Source organism: Muntiacus reevesi, chromosome 8, assembly GCF_963930625.1.
Source record: "Muntiacus reevesi chromosome 8, mMunRee1.1, whole genome shotgun sequence".
NCBI lineage: Eukaryota > Metazoa > Chordata > Mammalia > Artiodactyla > Cervidae > Muntiacus > Muntiacus reevesi.
Genome location: NC_089256.1, coordinates 49,533,140 through 49,552,127, shown reverse-complemented (window position 1 = coordinate 49,552,127; position 18,988 = coordinate 49,533,140). Strand labels below are relative to the sequence as shown.

At 39.5% G+C, this 18,988-nt stretch overlaps 2 protein-coding genes across 4 annotated transcripts in view; one reads left to right on the top strand and one right to left on the bottom strand.

The window, feature by feature from the left end:
* Positions 1-9,214, bottom strand: part of LOC136173730 (small ribosomal subunit protein uS14-like) — a 74,901-nt gene extending 65,687 nt beyond the window's left edge. The window contains exon 1 of one of the 3 annotated variants that reach the window (XR_010664275.1): positions 9,077-9,204. Coding sequence is in view for 1 of the 3 variants with exons in the window: in XM_065943590.1 (XP_065799662.1) it covers positions 9,077-9,111 (35 nt within the window). In the remaining 2 variants the exon portion in view is untranslated. Of the gene's footprint in view, positions 1-9,076 lie in introns of all 3 variants that reach the window. The other 2 variants (XM_065943589.1, XM_065943590.1) reach the window with 2 other exon arrangements.
* Positions 9,215-9,303: 89 nt separating this feature from the next.
* The window catches only part of UBXN7 (UBX domain protein 7), a 52,892-nt gene continuing 43,207 nt past the window's right edge, over positions 9,304-18,988 (top strand). The window contains exon 1 of the mRNA XM_065942245.1: positions 9,304-9,450. Within this exon, the coding sequence (XP_065798317.1) occupies positions 9,378-9,450 (73 nt within the window). The 5' untranslated portion in view covers positions 9,304-9,377. The remainder of the gene's footprint in view (positions 9,451-18,988) is intronic.

Genomic DNA, 18,988 nt, shown 5'->3' with positions numbered 1-18,988 from the left:
GGTTCTTCTTCCTTTGGATGTTATTGTATCTGGATGTGATGCTTGCAAACAGGTGGATTCTCAACCACTGGACCACCAGAGAAGTCCAGACATTTCTAGTTATAGTATAGTCAAATTTATCACTTTTTGCCTTCATAGTTTGCAATTTTATGTTTTAATAATTTTTTCACTTCTTTCATCAAAACCTGCTGATCCACAACTTTAGGGCACTAAAGCCTCTTGATGAAAGTGAAAGAGGAGAGTGAAAAAGTTGGCTTAAAGCTCAACATTCAGAAAACTAAGATCATGGCATCTGGTTCCATCATTTCTTGGTAAATAGATGGGGAAACAGTGGAAACAGTGTCGGACTTTATTTTTTTCGGCTCCAAAATCACTGCAAATGGTGATTGCAGCCATGAAATTAAAAGACGCTTACTCCTTGGAAGGAAAGTTATGACCAACCTAGATAGCACATTAAAAAGCAGAGACATTACTTTGCCAACAAAGATCCGTCTAGTCAAGGCTATGGTTTTTTCAATGGTCATGTACGGATGTGAGAGTTGAACTGTGAAGAAAGCTGAGCGCTTAACAATTGATGGTTTTGAACTGTGGTGTTGGAGAAGACTCTTGAGAGTCCCTTGGACTGCAAGGAGATCCAACCAGTCCATCCTAAAGGAGATCAGTCCTGGGTGTTCATTGGAAGGACTGATGCTGAAGCTGAAACTCCAATACTCTGGCCACCTCATGCGAAGAGCTGACTCACTGGAAAAGACCCTGATGCTGGGAGGGATTGTGGGCAGGAGGAGAAGGGGACGACAGAGGATGAGATGGCTGGATGGCATCACCAACTTGATGGACAGGAGTTTGAGTAGACTCCGGGAGTTGGTGATGGACAGGGAGGCCTGGCATGCTGCATTTCATGGGGTTGCAAAGAGTCGGACACAAATGATCGACTGAACTGAACTGAAACTGAATCACCCTCTGGCCTATGTGAATGACGCCCCCTGGAGCACTAAGTACATGGCATCCCTTTCTTAAGTTTTGCAAGGCAGTCTGACTTTAAGTCATTAGGAGAAGCCCCTATAAACATGCTATCATGAAAGTTGCAAAGTTTTGCTCCTCTTACTTAAATCTTGAATGAATCTATCATCTATTTTTGTCTCTAAGGTTAGAATCTAATCATATTTAGGTCCCAGGGTTATTAATTGGTTAGTCCATCCTTTCCCTCACTGGTCACCATGACCTCACTTCTGTCATGGTGTCCATATACGTTTGTGTATGGACTCTTGGTTCTGTATTCTGTCTATCCCCCACCCATACCATACAGTCTTAGTTACTATACCTTATGTCTTGATATCTCATAGGCAAAACTTCCACCTGTTCTGCTTAAAAAGTGTCTTGATTATTAGTGATCCTTTGGTTTTGAATTTTAAGATCACCTTATTAAAATGTTGGAGAAATTCTGTGGGATTTTGATTGGAATTACATTGAATTTATTGATTATTGTATAGAAAATTAGCATCTTTATAACACTGGGTCTTTCTACACATGAATATAGTAGATTTCTTCATTTAATTCCTATCAATAAACTTTATCATTTTCTTTATAAAACCTTTTGCATTTTTGTTAAATCTATACTTAAACATATTTTATATTTTTAGTCACTATCATGAATGGGATATTTTAAAAATTACATTTCCAAACTATTTGCTGTTCATCTTTAGGAATACAGTTTTAAAATATGCATTTTGGTTTTATATCCAGAAAAATCCTTGAACTTTTCTGTTGGTTTTAAAATGTGTCAGTTTGCCTAGATTTTCTGTGCAAATAATCATATAATATACAATAACAATTTGTTCTTCTTTAAAAAAATTTTAATATATTCTTTCTTGTCTTACTACTATGGCTAGGACTTCTCATATATCACTGAATAGAAATAGTGTTAGAGTGCATACTTATCTTGTTTTTGACTTGAAATGTTTTATTATTAGTTATAATACTGTTTACTGTGTGCTTTTAGTAAATATACTTCATTAGGTTAAGGAAGCTTTTTTTCTACCTAGAACATTAAGGATGTTTTTAGTTTTGTTTTGCGAAGGATATTGATTTACACTAATGTTTTTTCTGTGTCTGATCAAATGGATCAAATGGTTTCTTATATTTAATTTATTCTACTATTGAAATTACATTGAAAAAATTTTGTTAGAAAATTATACCCGCATTCCTGAATAAATCTAGTTAAAAAGTGATGCATATATGTGTGCGTGTTATTGGATTTCTAAATTTTGGTTTAGTATAGCATTTTTATCTTGATTAACCATGAGTGAGGCTGAGTTTTCATTTATTGCTTTGTTCTCAGAAGGAGTTATTTGTCCCTGTTGTTCCTTTTCTGGAATAATCTGTGTAAGTTTAGGACCACCTGTTTCTTTCTATTTTTTCTTTTTCTTTTTTTTTTTCACCTGTTTCTTTTCTTCTTTTTTTTTTCTATTCCTTTTTCTTTCTTTCTTTTTGGTAGAAATCACCTGTAAAGTCATCTGGGTCTGGTTGTTTATTTGTGTAGTTAAGTCAATTTTGTTAATTGTCATAAGTCTACTCACAGTTGAATCAATTTTGGTAAATTATGTTTTTCCAGGAAACTACCATCTATTTCCTAATTCATCAGCATAATGTTGTTCATAATATTCTCTTACTTTAAAAATCACTGCTCTATCTGCTATGTCCCTTTTTTTCTTAATCTAATTCGTAAAAGGATTTCAATTTTACTTGCTATTTCAGAGAACTAGCTTTTGTATTTTGTTTTCTATTTTATTGATTTCTGCATTTTCCCCTTTAAATTTCCCTGGGTTAATTCTGTTGTTCCTTTATTAACCTCTTGATTATTGAGGCGCTCATTTTCTAACCTTCTCTAATATAACCATTAAGGTTGCAAACTTTTCCTTTAGGTATTCTTAAAACTGCATTTCAGAAATTCTGCTGTGTATTTTCTCGACAATTCAGTTTTAAATATTTTTCACTTTCCATTTGTGCCTATCAACTTGCCTTTGGCTCTCCAGACCCACTCACTGTCTTCCCTCCACTCTACTTTCTGCCCCACAGGCTGTTGTGTCCCCTGTCTTCCAGTTGGGTCTCTCAGAGCTATCTGAGATGCTGCCTCCAGGACTGCAGCCCTCATTTTGCCCCAAATAAAACTTAGCACACAACTCTCAAGTTGTACATCTTTTTTTAGTCGACATTCTCATCAACTAGATTTAAGAGTTCCATTTGCTTTACATACTCTCTAACACTTGGTATAGTAAGTCATTTAAATTGTAATCACTCTGATAAGTGTGGCATGGTATTTTACTGCATTTTTAATTTGTATTTGCCACAGGGAGGCCTGGCGTGCTGCAGTTTATGGGGTCGCAAAGAGTCGTACACGACTGAGCGACTGAACTGAACTGAATGACTAATAGGGTTTCTTTGGTGGCTCAGACTGTAAAGAATCTGGTTATGATGCAGGAGATGTGGATTCAATCCCTGGGTCCCTGGGTTCAATCCCTGTGTCCAGAAAATCCCCTGAGAAGGAAATGGCAACCCACTCCAGTATTCTTGCCTGGGAAATCCCTAGACAGAGGAGGCTGGCAGGCTACAGTCCATGGGGTCGCAAAGAGTCGGACACAACTGAGCAACTTCACTTCACTTCACTTCATTCTCACATCCATACATGACTATTGGAAAAACCATAGCTTTGACTCTACGGACCTTTGTCAGCAAAGTAGTCTTTGCTTTTTAAAATGCTGTCTAGCTTGGGCATAGCTTTTCTTCCAAGGAGCAAGCGTCTTTTAATTTCATGGCTGCAGTCACCATCTGCAGTGATTTTGGAGCTCAAGAAAATAGTCTGACACTGTTTTCACTGTTTTATCATGTATTTGCCATGAAGTGATGGGACAGGATGCCATGATCTTCATTTTTTGAATGCTGAGCTTTAAGCCAGCTTTTTCACTCTCCTCTTTCACTTTCATCAAGAGGCTCTTTAGTTCTTCTTTGCTTTCTGCCATAAGGCTGGTGTCATCTGCATATCTGACGCTATTGATAGTTCGCCAGGGATTCTTGATTCTAGCTGTGCTTCATCCAGCCTGGCATTTCCCATGATGTACTCTACATATAAGTTAAATAAGCAGAGTGACAATATACAGCCTTGACATACTCCTTTCCCATCTGGAACCAGTCCTCTCTGCCATGTCCAGTTCTAACTGTTGCTTCTTGACCTGCATACAGATTTCTCAGGAGGCAGGTAAAGGTTGTCTGGTATTCCCATCTCTTGAAGAATTTCCCATAGTTTGTTGTGATCCACACAGTCAAAGGCTTTGGTGTAGTCAATAAAGCAGAAGTAGATGTTTTTCTGGAATTCTCTTGCTTTTTTGATGATGCAACAGATGTTGGCAATTTGATCTTTGGTTCCTCTGCCTTTTTTAAATCCAGCTTGAACACTTGTAAGTTCTCGGTTCACGCACTGTTGAAGCCTCACTTGTTGAATTTTAAGCGTAGATGAGTGCAATTGTGTGGTTGTTCGAACGTTTTTTGGCATTGCCTTTCTTTGGGACTGGAATGAAAACGAACCTTTTCCAGTCCTGTGGCCACTGCAGAGCTTTCCAAATTTGCTGGCATACTGAGTGCAGCACTTCCATAGCATCACCTTTTAGGACTTGAAATAGCTCAACTGGAATTCCATCACCTCCACTATCTTTGTTCATAGTGAAGCTTCCTAAGGCCCACTTGACTTCAGAGTCCAGGATGTCTGGCTCTAGGTGAGAGATCACACCATCGTGGTTATCTATTCATTAAGATCTTTTTTGTATAGTTCTTCCATGTATTCTTGCCACCTTTTCTTAATATCTTCTCCTTCTGTTAGGTCCATACCGTTTCTGTCCTTTATTGTGCCCATCTTTGCATGAAATGTTCCCTTGGTATCTCTAATTTTCTTGAAGAGACCTCTAGTCTTTCCCATTCTATTGTTTTCCTCTATTTCTTTGCATTGGTCTCTGAGGGGCTTTCTTATCTCTCCTTGCTATTCTTTGGAAATCTGCATTCAGATGGGTATAACTTTCCTTTTCTCCTTTGCCTTTTACTTCTCTTTTCTCAGCTATTTGGAAGGCCTCCTCAGACAGCCATTCTGCCTTTTTGCATTTCTTTTTCTTGGGGATGGTCTGGATCACTGCCTTCTGTACAATGTCATGAACCTCTGTCCATAGTTCTTTAGGCACTCTGTCTATAAGATCTAATCCCTTGAATCTATTTGTCACTTCCACTGTACAATTGTAAGGGCTTTGATTTAGGTCATACTTGAATGGTCTAGGGTTTTCCCTACTTTCTTCAATTCAATTTTCTTGAATTTGGCAATAAGAAGTTCATGATCTGAGCCACTGTCAGCTTCCAGTCTTGTTTTTGCTGACTGTATAGAGCTTTGCCATCTTCAACTGCAAAGAATATAATCAATCTGATTTCAGTATTGACCATCTGGTGATGTCCATGTGTAGAGTAGTCTCTTGTGTTGTTGAAAGGGATTGTTTGCTATGACCAGTGTGTTCTCTTGGCAAAACTCTGTTAACCTTTGCCCTGCTTCATTTTGTTCTCCAAGGCCAAACTTGCCTGCTCCTCCAGGTATCTCTTGACTTCCTATTTTTGTATTCCAGTCCCTTATGATGAAAAGGACATCTTTTTTTGGTGTTAGTTCTATAAGGTCTTGTAGATCATAGAACCATTGAACTTCAGTCTGTTCGGCATTAGTAGCTGGGGCACAGACTTGCATTACTGTGATATTGAATGGTTTGCCTTGGAAATGAACAGACTCATTCTGTCATTTTTGAGACTGCATCCCCTTGCATTTTGGACTCTTTTGTTGACTATGAGGGCTACTCCATTTCTTCAAAGGTATTCTTGCCCACAGAAGTAGATATAGGGTCATCAGAATTAAATTCACCCATTCCAGTCCATTTAGTTCACTGATTCCTAGAATGTTGATATTCACTCTTGCCATCTGCTGTTTGACTACTTCCAATTTACCTTGATTCATGGACCTAACATTCCAGGTTCCTGTGCAATATTGGCACCAAATATTTACAGCATCGGACTTTACTTTCATTACCAGTCACATCTACACCTGGGTGTTGTTTTTACTTTGGCTCCATCTCTTCATTCTTTCTGGAGTTATTTCTCCACTCTTCTCCAGTAGCATACTGGGCACCTACTGACCTGGGGAGTTCGTCTTTCAGTGTCATATCTTTTTGCCTTTTCATACTGATGTTTAAGTTTGGGATAGTTGCTCTTTGTCACCTAAAACTTTAATTTTCCATTATTCAACGTACAATATTTTTGCAATTTAATTTCCTGAGCATAGTCCATATTTTTTAAAGAACATACTTTCCATGATTTGGGGGACATATTTAAATATACTTTCTTGTGATTCTAAAGAACTTTCATATTCTTTAACAATCCAAAAAAACTGTCAAGGTTTTGTTATTAATTTCCTGTCTCCTTTCTTTTAGTTTATTTTTTAAATTTCTATAAAATCTTTTCTAGAGTTGTGGATACCACAGTCTTTACCACTTTTTCATAAGATTTATTTAAAAATGATATCATGATATCTGAACTCTAAGACTTAGGAAATAAACCTACAGATCTCATTGTTAGCCTCTCCATTTAATGAAGATACAAGAATAACTGCACATAGTTTTTGTAGTCAGTTGTATTAGACTATCTTATTTGGAACCTGATTTTGCCTGGTGGCTTCAGGGACACAGACTTTAGGATTAAGGCCTTTAGGAAGGAAGGGTCACACTGTTCTTGCTCTGGTTTTTCCTCTCCTTTTTTTGCACCTTTGTGTGAACGTGAACCAGTTTCCCAAATCCACGACTGGTTCCTGGGCTTCCTCAACCCACCTAGAAACTGCAGCAACCTGGAAGGTGTGTTATTTAACTGACAATACTCTTGATTAGGAGTACAGGCCAATTTTATAACCCTATGGTTACTTTGATTTGACTTGTTTTTAAAATTCATCTCAATAGCGCATTTACAGACTGTTCAGTTCAGTTCAGTTCAGTCGCTCAGTTGTGTCCGACTCTTTGCGACCCCATGAATCGCAGCATACCAGGCCTCCCTATCCATCACCAGCTCCTGTAGTTTATTCAAACTCATGCCCATTGAGTCGGTGATGCCATCCAGCCATCTCATCCTCTGTTGTCCCCTTCTCCTCCTGCCCCCAATCCCTCCCAGCATCAGGTTCTTTTCCAATAAGTCAACTCTTCGCATGAGCTGGCCAAAGTACTGAAGTTTCAGCTTCAGCATCAGTCCTTCCAATGAACACCCAGGACTGATCTCCTTTAGGATGGACTGGTTGGATCTCCTTGCAGTCCGAGGGACTCTCAAGAGTCTTCTCCAACACCATGGTTCAAAACCATCAATTCTTCAGCACTCAGCTTTCTTTACAGACTGTTAGGATGGGTCAATTCTCCAGATGACTCATCTCCTCTTATTTGGGCCATTTTTCTGTGTAGATGCAAAATATGTAGTTGGGAGGTAGTTTAAGAGCCTAAATTGAGTCTCTTTAACTTTATTTTCAAGGTAAGGGATCATCAGATTTAAGCATACTCCTATAATGTTTTTAAACATACTTTAAATCATATAATTAACATAATAAATTACCTTTGCTTAAAAATAAAGGATGCAGAGTACATCATGAGAAATGCCAGGCTGATGAAGCACAAGCTGGAATCAAGACTGTCGAGAGAAATATCAATAACCTCAGATATGCAGATGACACCACCCTTAAGGCAGAAAGTGAAGAGGAACTGAAGAGCGTCTTGATGAATGTGAAAGGGGAGAGTGAAAAAGCTGACTTGAAATTCAACATTCAAAAAAATGAAGATCATGGCTTCCGGCCCCATTACTTCACGGCAAATAGATGGCGAAACAATGGAAACAGTGACAGACTTTATTTTCTTGAGCTCCAAAATCACTGCAAATGGTGACTGCAGCCATGAAATTAAAAGATGCTTGCTCTTTGGAAGAAAAGCTATTCCCAAGCTAGACAGCATTTTAAAAAGCAGAGACATTACTTTGCTGACAAAGGTCCGTAGAGTAAAAGCTATGATTTTTCCAGTAGTCACATATGGATGTGAGAGTTGAACCACAAAGAAAGCTAAGCACTGAAGAATTGATGGTTTTGAACTGTGGTGTTGGAGAAGACTCTTCAGAGTCCCTTGGACTGCAAAGAGATCCAACCAGTGAATCCTAAAGGAAATTAATCCTGAATATTCATTGGAAGGACTGATGCTGAATCTGAAGCTTCAAGACTTTGGCCACCTGATTCAAAGAACGTATTCATTAGAAAAGACCCTGAAGCTGGGCAAGATTGAAGGCAGGAAGAGAAGGGGACGACAGAGGATGAGATGGTTAGATGGCATCATCGACTCAATGGACATGAGTTTGAGCAAGCTGGGGTAGATGGTGAGGGACAGGGAAGCCTGGCCTGCTGCAATCCATAGGGTTGAAAAGAGTCAGACATAACTAAGTGACTGAACAAAAAGAAAGGGTTAATAAAGACCCTCAAAGTCCCCTTTCACCATGCCCTCCATTCCTTCTCTCCAGAGGTAACTATTATCATTCTGACCTTTCCAGTGACCTTTCTACACATTTCTTTTCTATTCTACTCATTCTATTCTTTTCTACACAAATACACACTTTTTTCCCCTTCCATGAGGAAACTGCGATCTTGAGGGGAGACATGTTGCAAATTTATTGAAGGAAAGCGGACTGGACAATCATTTATTAAAACCTACAATGTGTCAGACTCTGCGCCCAGAACTTTATTTGCACTAATGAACCTGGTATTTTACTTCTGCTGGATGGGCTGTCGCACTAATCAGTTTGAAAGTTGGGAAGCAGGTGCAAAAGTCGTTTCAGTGTAGTGATACAGGATATGTATTTTGATGGCAGTTGCAGGAAACCTAGCAGAGGGCTCCAGAGTTGCAAAAACAACAAAATACACTGTCATCCGAAGTTGGGTCTGTCAAATAAAAAAAAGCTTGTGAAGTTGAAAAGCGAAACGTCTACTACTTACCAAGACCTTCGGAAACTTAAGAAGCGATAACCCATCTATGAGATTAGTCTTGGAGCTCAAAGAAGGCACCAGAGGTCGCAAAGGATGCGGTGGCAGGCAGCAACAGAGTAGCCAACCGGGAGAGCCGAGAGCGTTCCCGGACCGGTCTGGAAGTGCGCCTGCGCTGATCGCCGCGGGGAGGCGGGGCGGGGGGCGGAGCTTGGGGTGGTCAATGAGCCTGCGCAAGCCGTGAGGCGAGTTGGGGGAGGGCGTTCCGTGTGTGTCTGTGTTGTTGTTCGGCGGCGGCGGCGGCGGCGGTAAGATGGCTGCCCACGGGGGCTCCGCGGCGTCGTCGGCGCTGAAGGGGTTAATTCAGCAGTTCACCGCCATCACCGGTAAGAGACGCGGTTACCGGAAGGTGGAGAGTGGGGTCTGGAGCGGGCGGCCGATGTGCCCAGGGCTTCTCTTTACCTTCATGCATTCTTCCCTCGGGCTTTACCCACAGCTCCCGTCCTCCCTCCTGAGGAAGAAGCGACGACGGCGTCGGGTCTCCGGGTTCAGGCGGGAGACACCCCCCCCCATCCCCGCGCACCCCACACCTTCATTCTCGGTCTTCTTGCAGTGTGAAGGGAGATCTCCCCACCCCCTTTCAGCCTAGACTCGGAATGGGCCGAGCCCATCCGCCCCCGCCGGCCCGGGGACCTGGGGGCGGGAGAGGTGGGGGGCCGCACCCGGGCCACCGCCCTCCTTCATCATCATCTCCTCTTCTCTGTGCAGCCTTGGGGTGCAGCGCATCCCCTCACCTCTTTTCCCTTTTTTTCTATGGCCAGGTCATTCTTCACCCGTCCCTGGCCTGCCCTTCCCCTTTCTGGGCCCCTCGGAGCCATCGCTGTGGCCCTGGCGTGTTCGGGCCCTCCCGCCTTAACGGCGAGGCTGGTGGGTTCGGCAGCGCCTTTACCGATCTCGGGGGATAGGCCGCCAGAAAGCCGGGGGTGCTGAGGAGTACCCTCCAGACTGAGGTTTTAGGAGAAGAATTGGGGGGAACCCCCCAACCTTAGTTGCAAAGACCTGGAGGAATCCTTGGTGGCGTTTCCCACCTCCCCATAATAAAATAATAAAGACTGAAACGATGGCGCCCAGGCCTCCTGCTGTAAAATAGGAATGACGGCAAAAACTTCTTTGAGACAAAATCGGTTTTTGGATGTCAGTGTCCCCTAAATCCTCGGTTTTTCTTTTCGTTTGGACCCCTGCGAAGGGCACACGCAGATCCTCTTACTGCCTGGAGGAAAGGCCCTAAGCCATTCTATGAATTCTCTGTGTCTTGTTCTCTCTGATGGTGCTGAACTTTTTTTGCATGAGTTATTAGAGGGCGGAGCAAATGATGAAGTTCTCTGTGGAGTGATTTGAGAGAAGAGTACTCCATGTGCCTGAGTGTAATTTTGCCGTTCTAGTTTGTCCTTTTGGAAGGAGGTCAGAATGTTAGCAGATCTATACTTTATCTGGTAGTTTGTTAGATGCAGAGAACATTGCCACTTTTAGTGTATCCAGGGTTTGATATGCAGGATGGTTAAGTGAAATTTTATATTTTAACCACTGCCGGTTGTTTGCGAGCTGCCGTTCCATGGTTAAAGCTAGTTTTATTTTTTGCTTTGCAAGGATAACTAGATGTTCGATGCATTGTCTGGCTTGTGGGCATGAAGCATCAGGTCAAAGTTGATAAACTAAAATTTGTAACAAAATTGGGATGAAGAATGGAATGATAACTTTCCTTAATATTTTAAAATTGTGTTTGGAGTATATTAGAGATATAATGCATTTCCCAGTGTGTAAGCAGGTCATGATTGGGAAGATTAAAAAATGATTGTGTATATAATACATTGTGTTTATACAGAAAAATCTTTGTAGTGAATCAGATATAAAGGTGATTATTGTTATCGTTTCTTTAGATTTCCTAGAGATGGTTTAAGATACCACCTATTTAATTCCAGTTTTTTGATCAACTGCTAACTACCACTTCAGGAATTCAGATTGTGTTAGACTTAATTATTTTTTCTAATGCAACATTTTTGGTAGGTGTAGACAAAACCCAAATGTGGTGAGGTGAAGTGACTCACATAATTGCTTTAATTCTGTTTCTGTCTGCTAGTCTTCATGGCTCCTTTCCTGGTCACAGGCCTTTCTACTCCTGAATCAAGTTGGAAACCCTCAGTAGACAGTGGTATCTGGAATTCTGCAAAAGGGATAATACCTTAGATTGTTCTTAATGTATTATGGATTTCTAATAATAATTTTTTACAAGATTGTAATTAATTATTAGAAACACATAACTGACCCCTTTAGTCCGTTTCATATATCTTAATAAAATTGGTGGGATCTGCCCACATATATTTTAGATTGTAATATTCATGACAAAAAGGTATTTGAAATTTATTTATTGCTAGATGAATGAAACTGACCTTAAGAACTTATACTCATTTTCCTATTATTAAACTGTTTTATAAGCAAATAGCCAGGGAAATGATGGTCTTCAGAGTGATCACACTGAGCAGTTTTGTACCTTTACTTTGATGTCATTTGTATTATTTCATGCTACATAGAAAACTATCCACTTATTTATTTATAGTCTACCACATTTTATAGTATTGCTCAGTTTGATCTCCCTTAATATTCTCATACATGGCTTTGAATGACTGCTGACTACTTTCAGAAGTTATATCAATTCTCAAAACCTGAGGAATGAATGTGTCACTGGATCTGAAGGTAATTCCAAAAGAACAGTTTTTGAAAATTTTTTTGAATCATGGCAGTATCCCATTAATACCAACTTGGGCTGAGATCCAGCCATACATACACAGAATGCATAGATGTAACTGGAATAAATCATGAGTTGAAGGATACATAGATGCTATATAGTGGATAAAAATAAATACACAATCAGAAAGTAAGGCTGAAATGTGAGGGAATAGAAAGTGAGGCTGAGAAGAGTACAGGTGGTTGCTAGTATAGCATTCCTTCATAAGGCTTGGTGTATAGTAGACATTAACCAACCTTATAAATTATAGAACCACTTTCCTTTAGTCTTTCTTTAAAATTGTTGAATGAATCCATATTTCTTAAAGAAATTAGAAACTCGTATTATTTGGATTTGTGGTTCATTTCCATTCATATTCTGTACAATATATTTTTCTTGGTTAGTATTTGAGTTCTCTGAAGAAAGGTGGTTGCCAGTGTTCTAGATATTAAAAGAAAATGTTTTTGGAATTTTAAGAACTATTTCAAAGAATGTTAATGAAGTTTGAGTAAAAATTTAGGGAGGGAATATATCTTTTTGAGTTGTGAATAGACTCTTACTAGTAAACTCAATGTTTATTAATAGCCTACTATGTACCAGGCATGGTTCACGTCTTGGGGATACTGCCATGAAAAAGAACGTGGTGAGGCTGTCCTGAAAAAAAGCTTGATGGTTAATGGGAATACAGACACATAAATAGGTATTGTAATACATTGAAATTATGGTAAGGAGCAGTTAAGGTAGCACAGAATAAGGCAGTCAAGACAGGCTTCCTAGAAGAAATAATTTCTTAGCTAAAACCTGGAGGAGAGATAAACATGTGCAGAGACCTGGATGAGAGTGGCACAGGTATACATATAGAGACAAGAAAGGAGAGACAGTAGGTTGAGGGAATTGATGAGAATTCCCAATGAAGAGAGCATAGCTCGTGGGAGATGCAGTAAATAGGGTTGAAAGGTAAGAGGGTACCAGATTAGGTAGGGCCTTACAACTCATGTTAAGAAATCTTGGCTTTATTCAAAATGTTGTGGAAAGTTAGTGAAAAGTTTTAATTAGGAGAGTGACACAGTAGATTTGGGTTTTTTCAAAAGTGCTTGGCTATAGTGGAAAAGAGGTTAGGCATAGAGATCAGTAGAAGACTGTTACAATAATTGAAGATACTGATGTCCTGAAATAAGATAAGGAAAGAAGTCAGGGGAGTCAGAATGAAGTTTAGGATTTTGTTTTCGACATCTAAGCAAATACAGTACAATTTGTGAAGATATAGAATAGTGGAAGAGGTTTAGGGAGATGGTTAGTTCAGATTTAGATAAGTTGCTGTCTCTGGGACTTCCAAATGGGGCTGTTCAGTAAGGAAATGAATATTTGGATCCAGAAAGAAGAATGACATCTAATTAGTCATGTTGATGGCAACTGAAGCTATAAAAGTGGATGGCATCTTGCAGGGAGAGTGTCGTGTGAGACTATAACAGGCTATAAAGCTAAAGAAACTCATCAAACAGACAGTAAAAAAGAAAGTGCAAAGACTGGAAGAAATTAAAGATGTAGGAGGAAAACCAGGAGACTGTGGTGGTATATCAAACATCAGGAGTAGGGTAATACCTCAGATAGTATGTAGGCACTTCAGGAAACTAGAAATTATGGATTTTTCTTGGTTAGGGTTCGAAGACATCTTTGTAAACATACTGACCCATTTCTGAGTTAAAATGAAGAATGAAGGCCCAGAGAAGTAAAACAATTTAAGGTTATATGTCTAGGTCAGTGCGTCTCAAACTTATTTGTAGGAAGAATCCCCTCCTTTAAAAAAAATCTTTATAAAACAATGTATATTTTTGTCCATGCCACATGTGGCTTGTGGGATCTCAGTTCCCTGACCAGGGATCAGACCCAGGCCCTCAGCAGTGAAAGTGTAGAGTCTTAACCACTGGACTGCCAGAGAGTTCCCCATTGACTAATACTTTTGTAAAACTACAACAAAATTTAATTGCTTAAAAATTGAAATAAAAAGAACACATAAAAAATATAAGCCTAAATTATGTTTTTTTAAAAAAGGTATAATTTGCATGCAGTAAAATTTAATGTTTTTAGTGTATGATGTTTTTATAAGTGCATACAGTCGTAAAACCACGATCAAGATGCACAACAGTTCTGTCCTCAGGAATTTCCTCCTGCCGTTTGTAGTCAGTCCCTCTTCTTACCTGTAACCTAATGTTTTTGCCTATTGTCTTCTTTTCCAGAATGTCATATAAATCAGCGGTCCCCAACTTTTTTTTTAGCACCAGGGACTGGTTTTGTGGAAGTCAATTTTTGCACAGACCAGGGGAGCAGGAGATGGTTTGGGGATGATTCAAGCATGTTACATTTACTGTGCACTATATTCCTGATCTCATGCTTATGGCCTGGAGATTGGGGACCCCTGACTTAATAGGATCACCATGTGTGGTCAGTTTTCTTTTGAATCTGGCTTCTTTTACTTAGGAGACTGCATTTGAGACTCATTCATGTCATTGTGGTATGAGTGGTTCCTTTTTATTGTGAATAATATGCCATTGTATGGATATACTGCACTTTGTTTATGCAGTGATTAAATGAATGGATAATTGTTTCTTGTTTGGGAGATTATATAAATAAAGCTGCTAAAAATGTTAGTGTACAGTGTATGAATATAAGTTTTCATTTCCTTTGGATAAATAACTAGGAGTGGGATTGTATGATAGGTGTGTAATTTTAAGGAATTGCCATACTATTTTCCTGAGTCTTAACCATTTTACGTTCCTGTCAGCAGTGTATAAGAGTTCCAGCTGCCTTTCTGGTATTTTTAATTTTCTATAACTATTTTAATAGATGTGTTATTGTATGGCATTGTGGTTTTAATTTGCATTTCCTTAGTGACTAATAATAATTCTTTTTTCATATGATAATTTGCCATCCAAACATCTTTCAAGCCCAACTTTATTTTATTAGAGACAACAGACATAAAATTACTCTTAATCAGATTGCTATGAAAGTTTCCATGTCCCCTGCATTGTAAGGTGTATTACTAACCACCAGGGAAGTCCCCATATTCATTCTTTTTTAGATTCTTTTCTCATACTGGTTATCACAGAATATTGAGTATAGAGTTCCCTGTGCTATACAGTAGGCCCTTGTTGGTTATCTGTCTTATATATAGTAGTGTGTGTATGTTTATCCCAAGCTCCTGATTTATTCCCTGCTCCCCGCCAGCCCACATTTCTGCTTTGGTAACCATATGTTTGTTTTCAGTATCTGTTTCTATTTTGTAAATATGTTCCTTTGTATTGTTTTTTTTTTAAAGATTAGATTCTACACCTGAATGATACCTTATGATATTTGTCTTTCTCTGCCCAACTACTTCACTTAGTATGATAATCTCTAGGTCCATCCTTGTTGCTGCAAATGGCATTATTTCATTCTTTTTTATTGCTGAGTAATATTCCACCGTGTGTGTGTGTGTGTGTGACATATCTTCTTTATCCACTGCTCTGTCAGTGGATATTTAGGTTGCTTCTGTGTCTTGGCTCCTATAAACAGCACTGCAATGAACATTGGACTGCATATCCTTTCAGATTATCGTTTTCTCTGGATATATGCCCACGAGTGGAACTTCTGTATCATATGGCAGTTCTGTTTTTAAGGAACCTCCATACTGTTTACCACAGTGATCGTATATAAAATTTTAAAAAATATTTTCTATTCCTCAATGCTTAAAAACTCCTGGATGGAAACTGATGAGGAGGTTGAACTTGCATTTTACTTCTTGTAGCTATCATAGACTCATTTCCTTGGTAGATTGTCTGGCTTACTTTGTTATCATTTCTAAGGGAAATGTAGAACCAAAAAGTAATCACTTTGTGTCCCTCTCATTTCTGTGCTCTAACCCTTTGGGCAAGGAAAGGTCTATAGCGGGAATTTTTTTTTTTTTTTTTTCCTTTTAAAAAGTCTCTGTGACTGCCATACTTAGGTTCCTTGATAATAGTGAAGAAACTATTTGGGCATTGAAAATAGTGTAGAGAATAGGTGTAAGGGACTACTAAAGTTTGGAATGTCTCTTGATCCTTCTAGCTGTGGTATAGACATAGACTACATTATATGTTTGGTGCTCTTTCCTGTATTATGTCATTATTAGAGAAAGTGTGAACTAAGAGGCAGCAAGCAACAAGGAGATGGCTGCTGATAAATTGTGTACCAAAGCTGGGTTAATGCCCTTTGGTGCCATTAGCAAGCTAAAGCATATGGAAAAGGTAATGGATAGGTAAAAAGAGTGCATGTGGTGAGAAACAGTAAAGTGAGACTCCTGCTGTAGATATGATTACTGGGTTTTACGGGCTGAATTTTTGTGTCCTTCCCAAAATTCATATTTTGAAATCCTGATTACCCCCTCGCCCAGTGTCATGGTATTAGGAGGTGGGGCCTTTGAAAAGTGGTTAGTTCATGAAAGTGGTGGGATCCTTATGAATGGGACTAGTCCTTAACAAAGAAGGAAATGGCAACCCATTCCAGCATTCTTGCCTGGAAAATCCCATGGACAGAGGAGCCCTACAGTCCATGGGATCACAAAGAGTCGGACATGACTTAGCAACTAAACCATCACCACTAGTGTCCTGAAAATAGAGACCCCAGAGAGTGTCTGGCCCCTTCCACCGTGCAGGTACACACTGTGAGCAGAACTGTCTTATCAACCAGGAAGCAGGTCTGCACTACACACCAAATCTGCTGGAGCCTGACCTTTGACTTCCCAGCCTCCAGAACTGTGGGAAATAAATGCATGTTGTTTAAGCTACTTGATCTATGATATTTTTGTTACAGCAGCCTGAACAAACTAAGACACAGCAGGATTAAGCCGTCCTGCTGCTACCTGTAATATTGAGACCTCAAACTAAGCCCGGAACAACTTTATAGATAGTTTGAATCTACAAGCTTCTTTGTTGTTGTTTTTGTTTTTTTGCCACAATATAGAGCATGTGGGATCTTAATTTCCCAACCAGGGATTGAACCCATGCTCCCTGCAGTGGAAGGGCAGAGTCTTAACCACTGGACCACCAGGAAGACCCTGCAATCTTCTTTTAAAGGTTCCCCCCTTCCCCTATTAAAAAAGATTTGTTCTTCATTCTGAATGTAATAAGAAGTTCAAATTTTTTACTGCTGACTCATCAAAAATTGTTACTACCTCTTAAGTATATAGGTAAAATTTATAACTTGATTAAATTTGTTTTATTGCTGTTCCTTTCCTCTATATCATTTAGTCCTCCTCACTTTTCCTCTGCCCTCTCAGTTAACTTTCTGTTCATTGTTTAGCTAAGTGGTAGTATTGTTGGCATTTTGGCTAGAACAGTGTTTTGTTCTATAGGTTTGTTCTATTCATTGCAGAAGATTTAGCACTTGTATTAGCATCCTGTGGCTGCTATAACACATTAATACAAACTACATTGCTTAGCATAGTTACTCTCGAAGTTCCGGAGGCCAGAATTCTGAAATGAAGATGTGAGCAGTCCTTAGGGGAGGAGGGACATTTTCCAATCTTCTGAGGCACACCTGGCTTCTCTAGTAAACGCCAGTAGTGCCCCCAGGCCCCTGCTCATGAAACATTGAAAATGGTGTCTCACATTCCTAAATACCTCTGGTACTTCCTGACGTTAAGAGCCACTAGAACCTTTAATTATCCTTCAGTAATCTTTTGTTTCTAAAAAGATACACTTTGTGACACAGCAAGTGATAAAACTTAGAATGCCTGATTATACAAGCACAGATGGCTCAGATAATAGGACTTTATTTAAAAAAGTGAATTGTGTACTTTGCTTCTTGAGTCCCTCTCTAATACTGCCTTCTTCAGTCATGCCAGGATTTAGCATGTACTTCTTTTTGAAAAAATCTAATAGGTAGAGACTCTTTCTTTGGGAAAGCTCTTAGGTCATCCTGACAAGCTCCAGTGTTGGAAGTTACCCTGTCAAATTGTTAACAGATATACAATAGGGCCTTCTCTAGGATATGCTGCCTAGATTCTAGCACTAAATGGTCAAGTGAGGATTACAGAAAGAAACGGCAGTTCCGAGCCCTGAGTGTTGACACCTTCTGTCCCCAAATGTCACAGTTATTATTTCCTTTATTATAGTTTTAGTGTCTTCAAGTCATTCCTGGTATAATCCCTTTTAATAAATTCTGTTTTAATCTGTAGTTCAATAGATCTATGAAATACTCACTTATATGTTTATTACAGTTTCCTCTGTCTCTACATCCGCTTTTTTTTTCTTTTTTTTTCTGGCCGCACTGGCTTATGGGATCTTAGTTTCCCTACCAGGGATTGAACCCAGGCTCAGGGCAGTGAAAGCCCCAAGTCTTAACCAGTAGACTGCCAGGAACTCCCTGCATCAGCTCTTAATGGCTTCTCCTCGGTCACACTGGTATGCTGTCTGGTTGTTACAGATTTTTTTCAGAGCAGATCCCTTTTGTGTATTGTTTTATTCTTTATCCATAGCATTCAGTTTTTAGAGTAATGTTTTTACTTCCTCTGTTACACTGCTTTAAAAAAAAATGAATGTTTAACATGAATGAAACATATGTTCATAGCAGCAGATGAACGAGGGAAAGAAAACAGTGAAATGTCTTACTCTGCCTATTTACTCTCTGATGTAATGTGGTTCTCCATAGCTATAAATAAATGCTTCATACTTCCAATATCTTTCATTTTATTTCATTGATGTATAGCTTGACTGGTGACTCAGATAGTAAAGAATTCGCCTGCAGTGCGGGAGGCCTGGATTCGATCCCTGGGTTGGGAAGATCCCCTGGAGGAGGGCATGGCAGCCCTCTCCAGTATTCTTGCCTGAAGAATCCCCATGGCTAGAGGAGCGTGGCAGGCTACAGTCTGTGGGGTCACAGAGAGTCAGACACGACTGAGCGACTAAGCACACAGCACACATCATATAACTTGAGACAATCTATTTTTAGTAACAACCACTGTTTGCCAATAAGGAGCTGTGCCATGTTCTTTAATGTGCATTTTCTTAATCCACACAAGGACTTCATGAAATTGGTAATATCTGCATTTTGTAACTGAGAAAACTGAAGGCTAGAGAAATTAGTGACTAGCTCAAAGTTACACAGCTAGTGAATGACAGAACTAG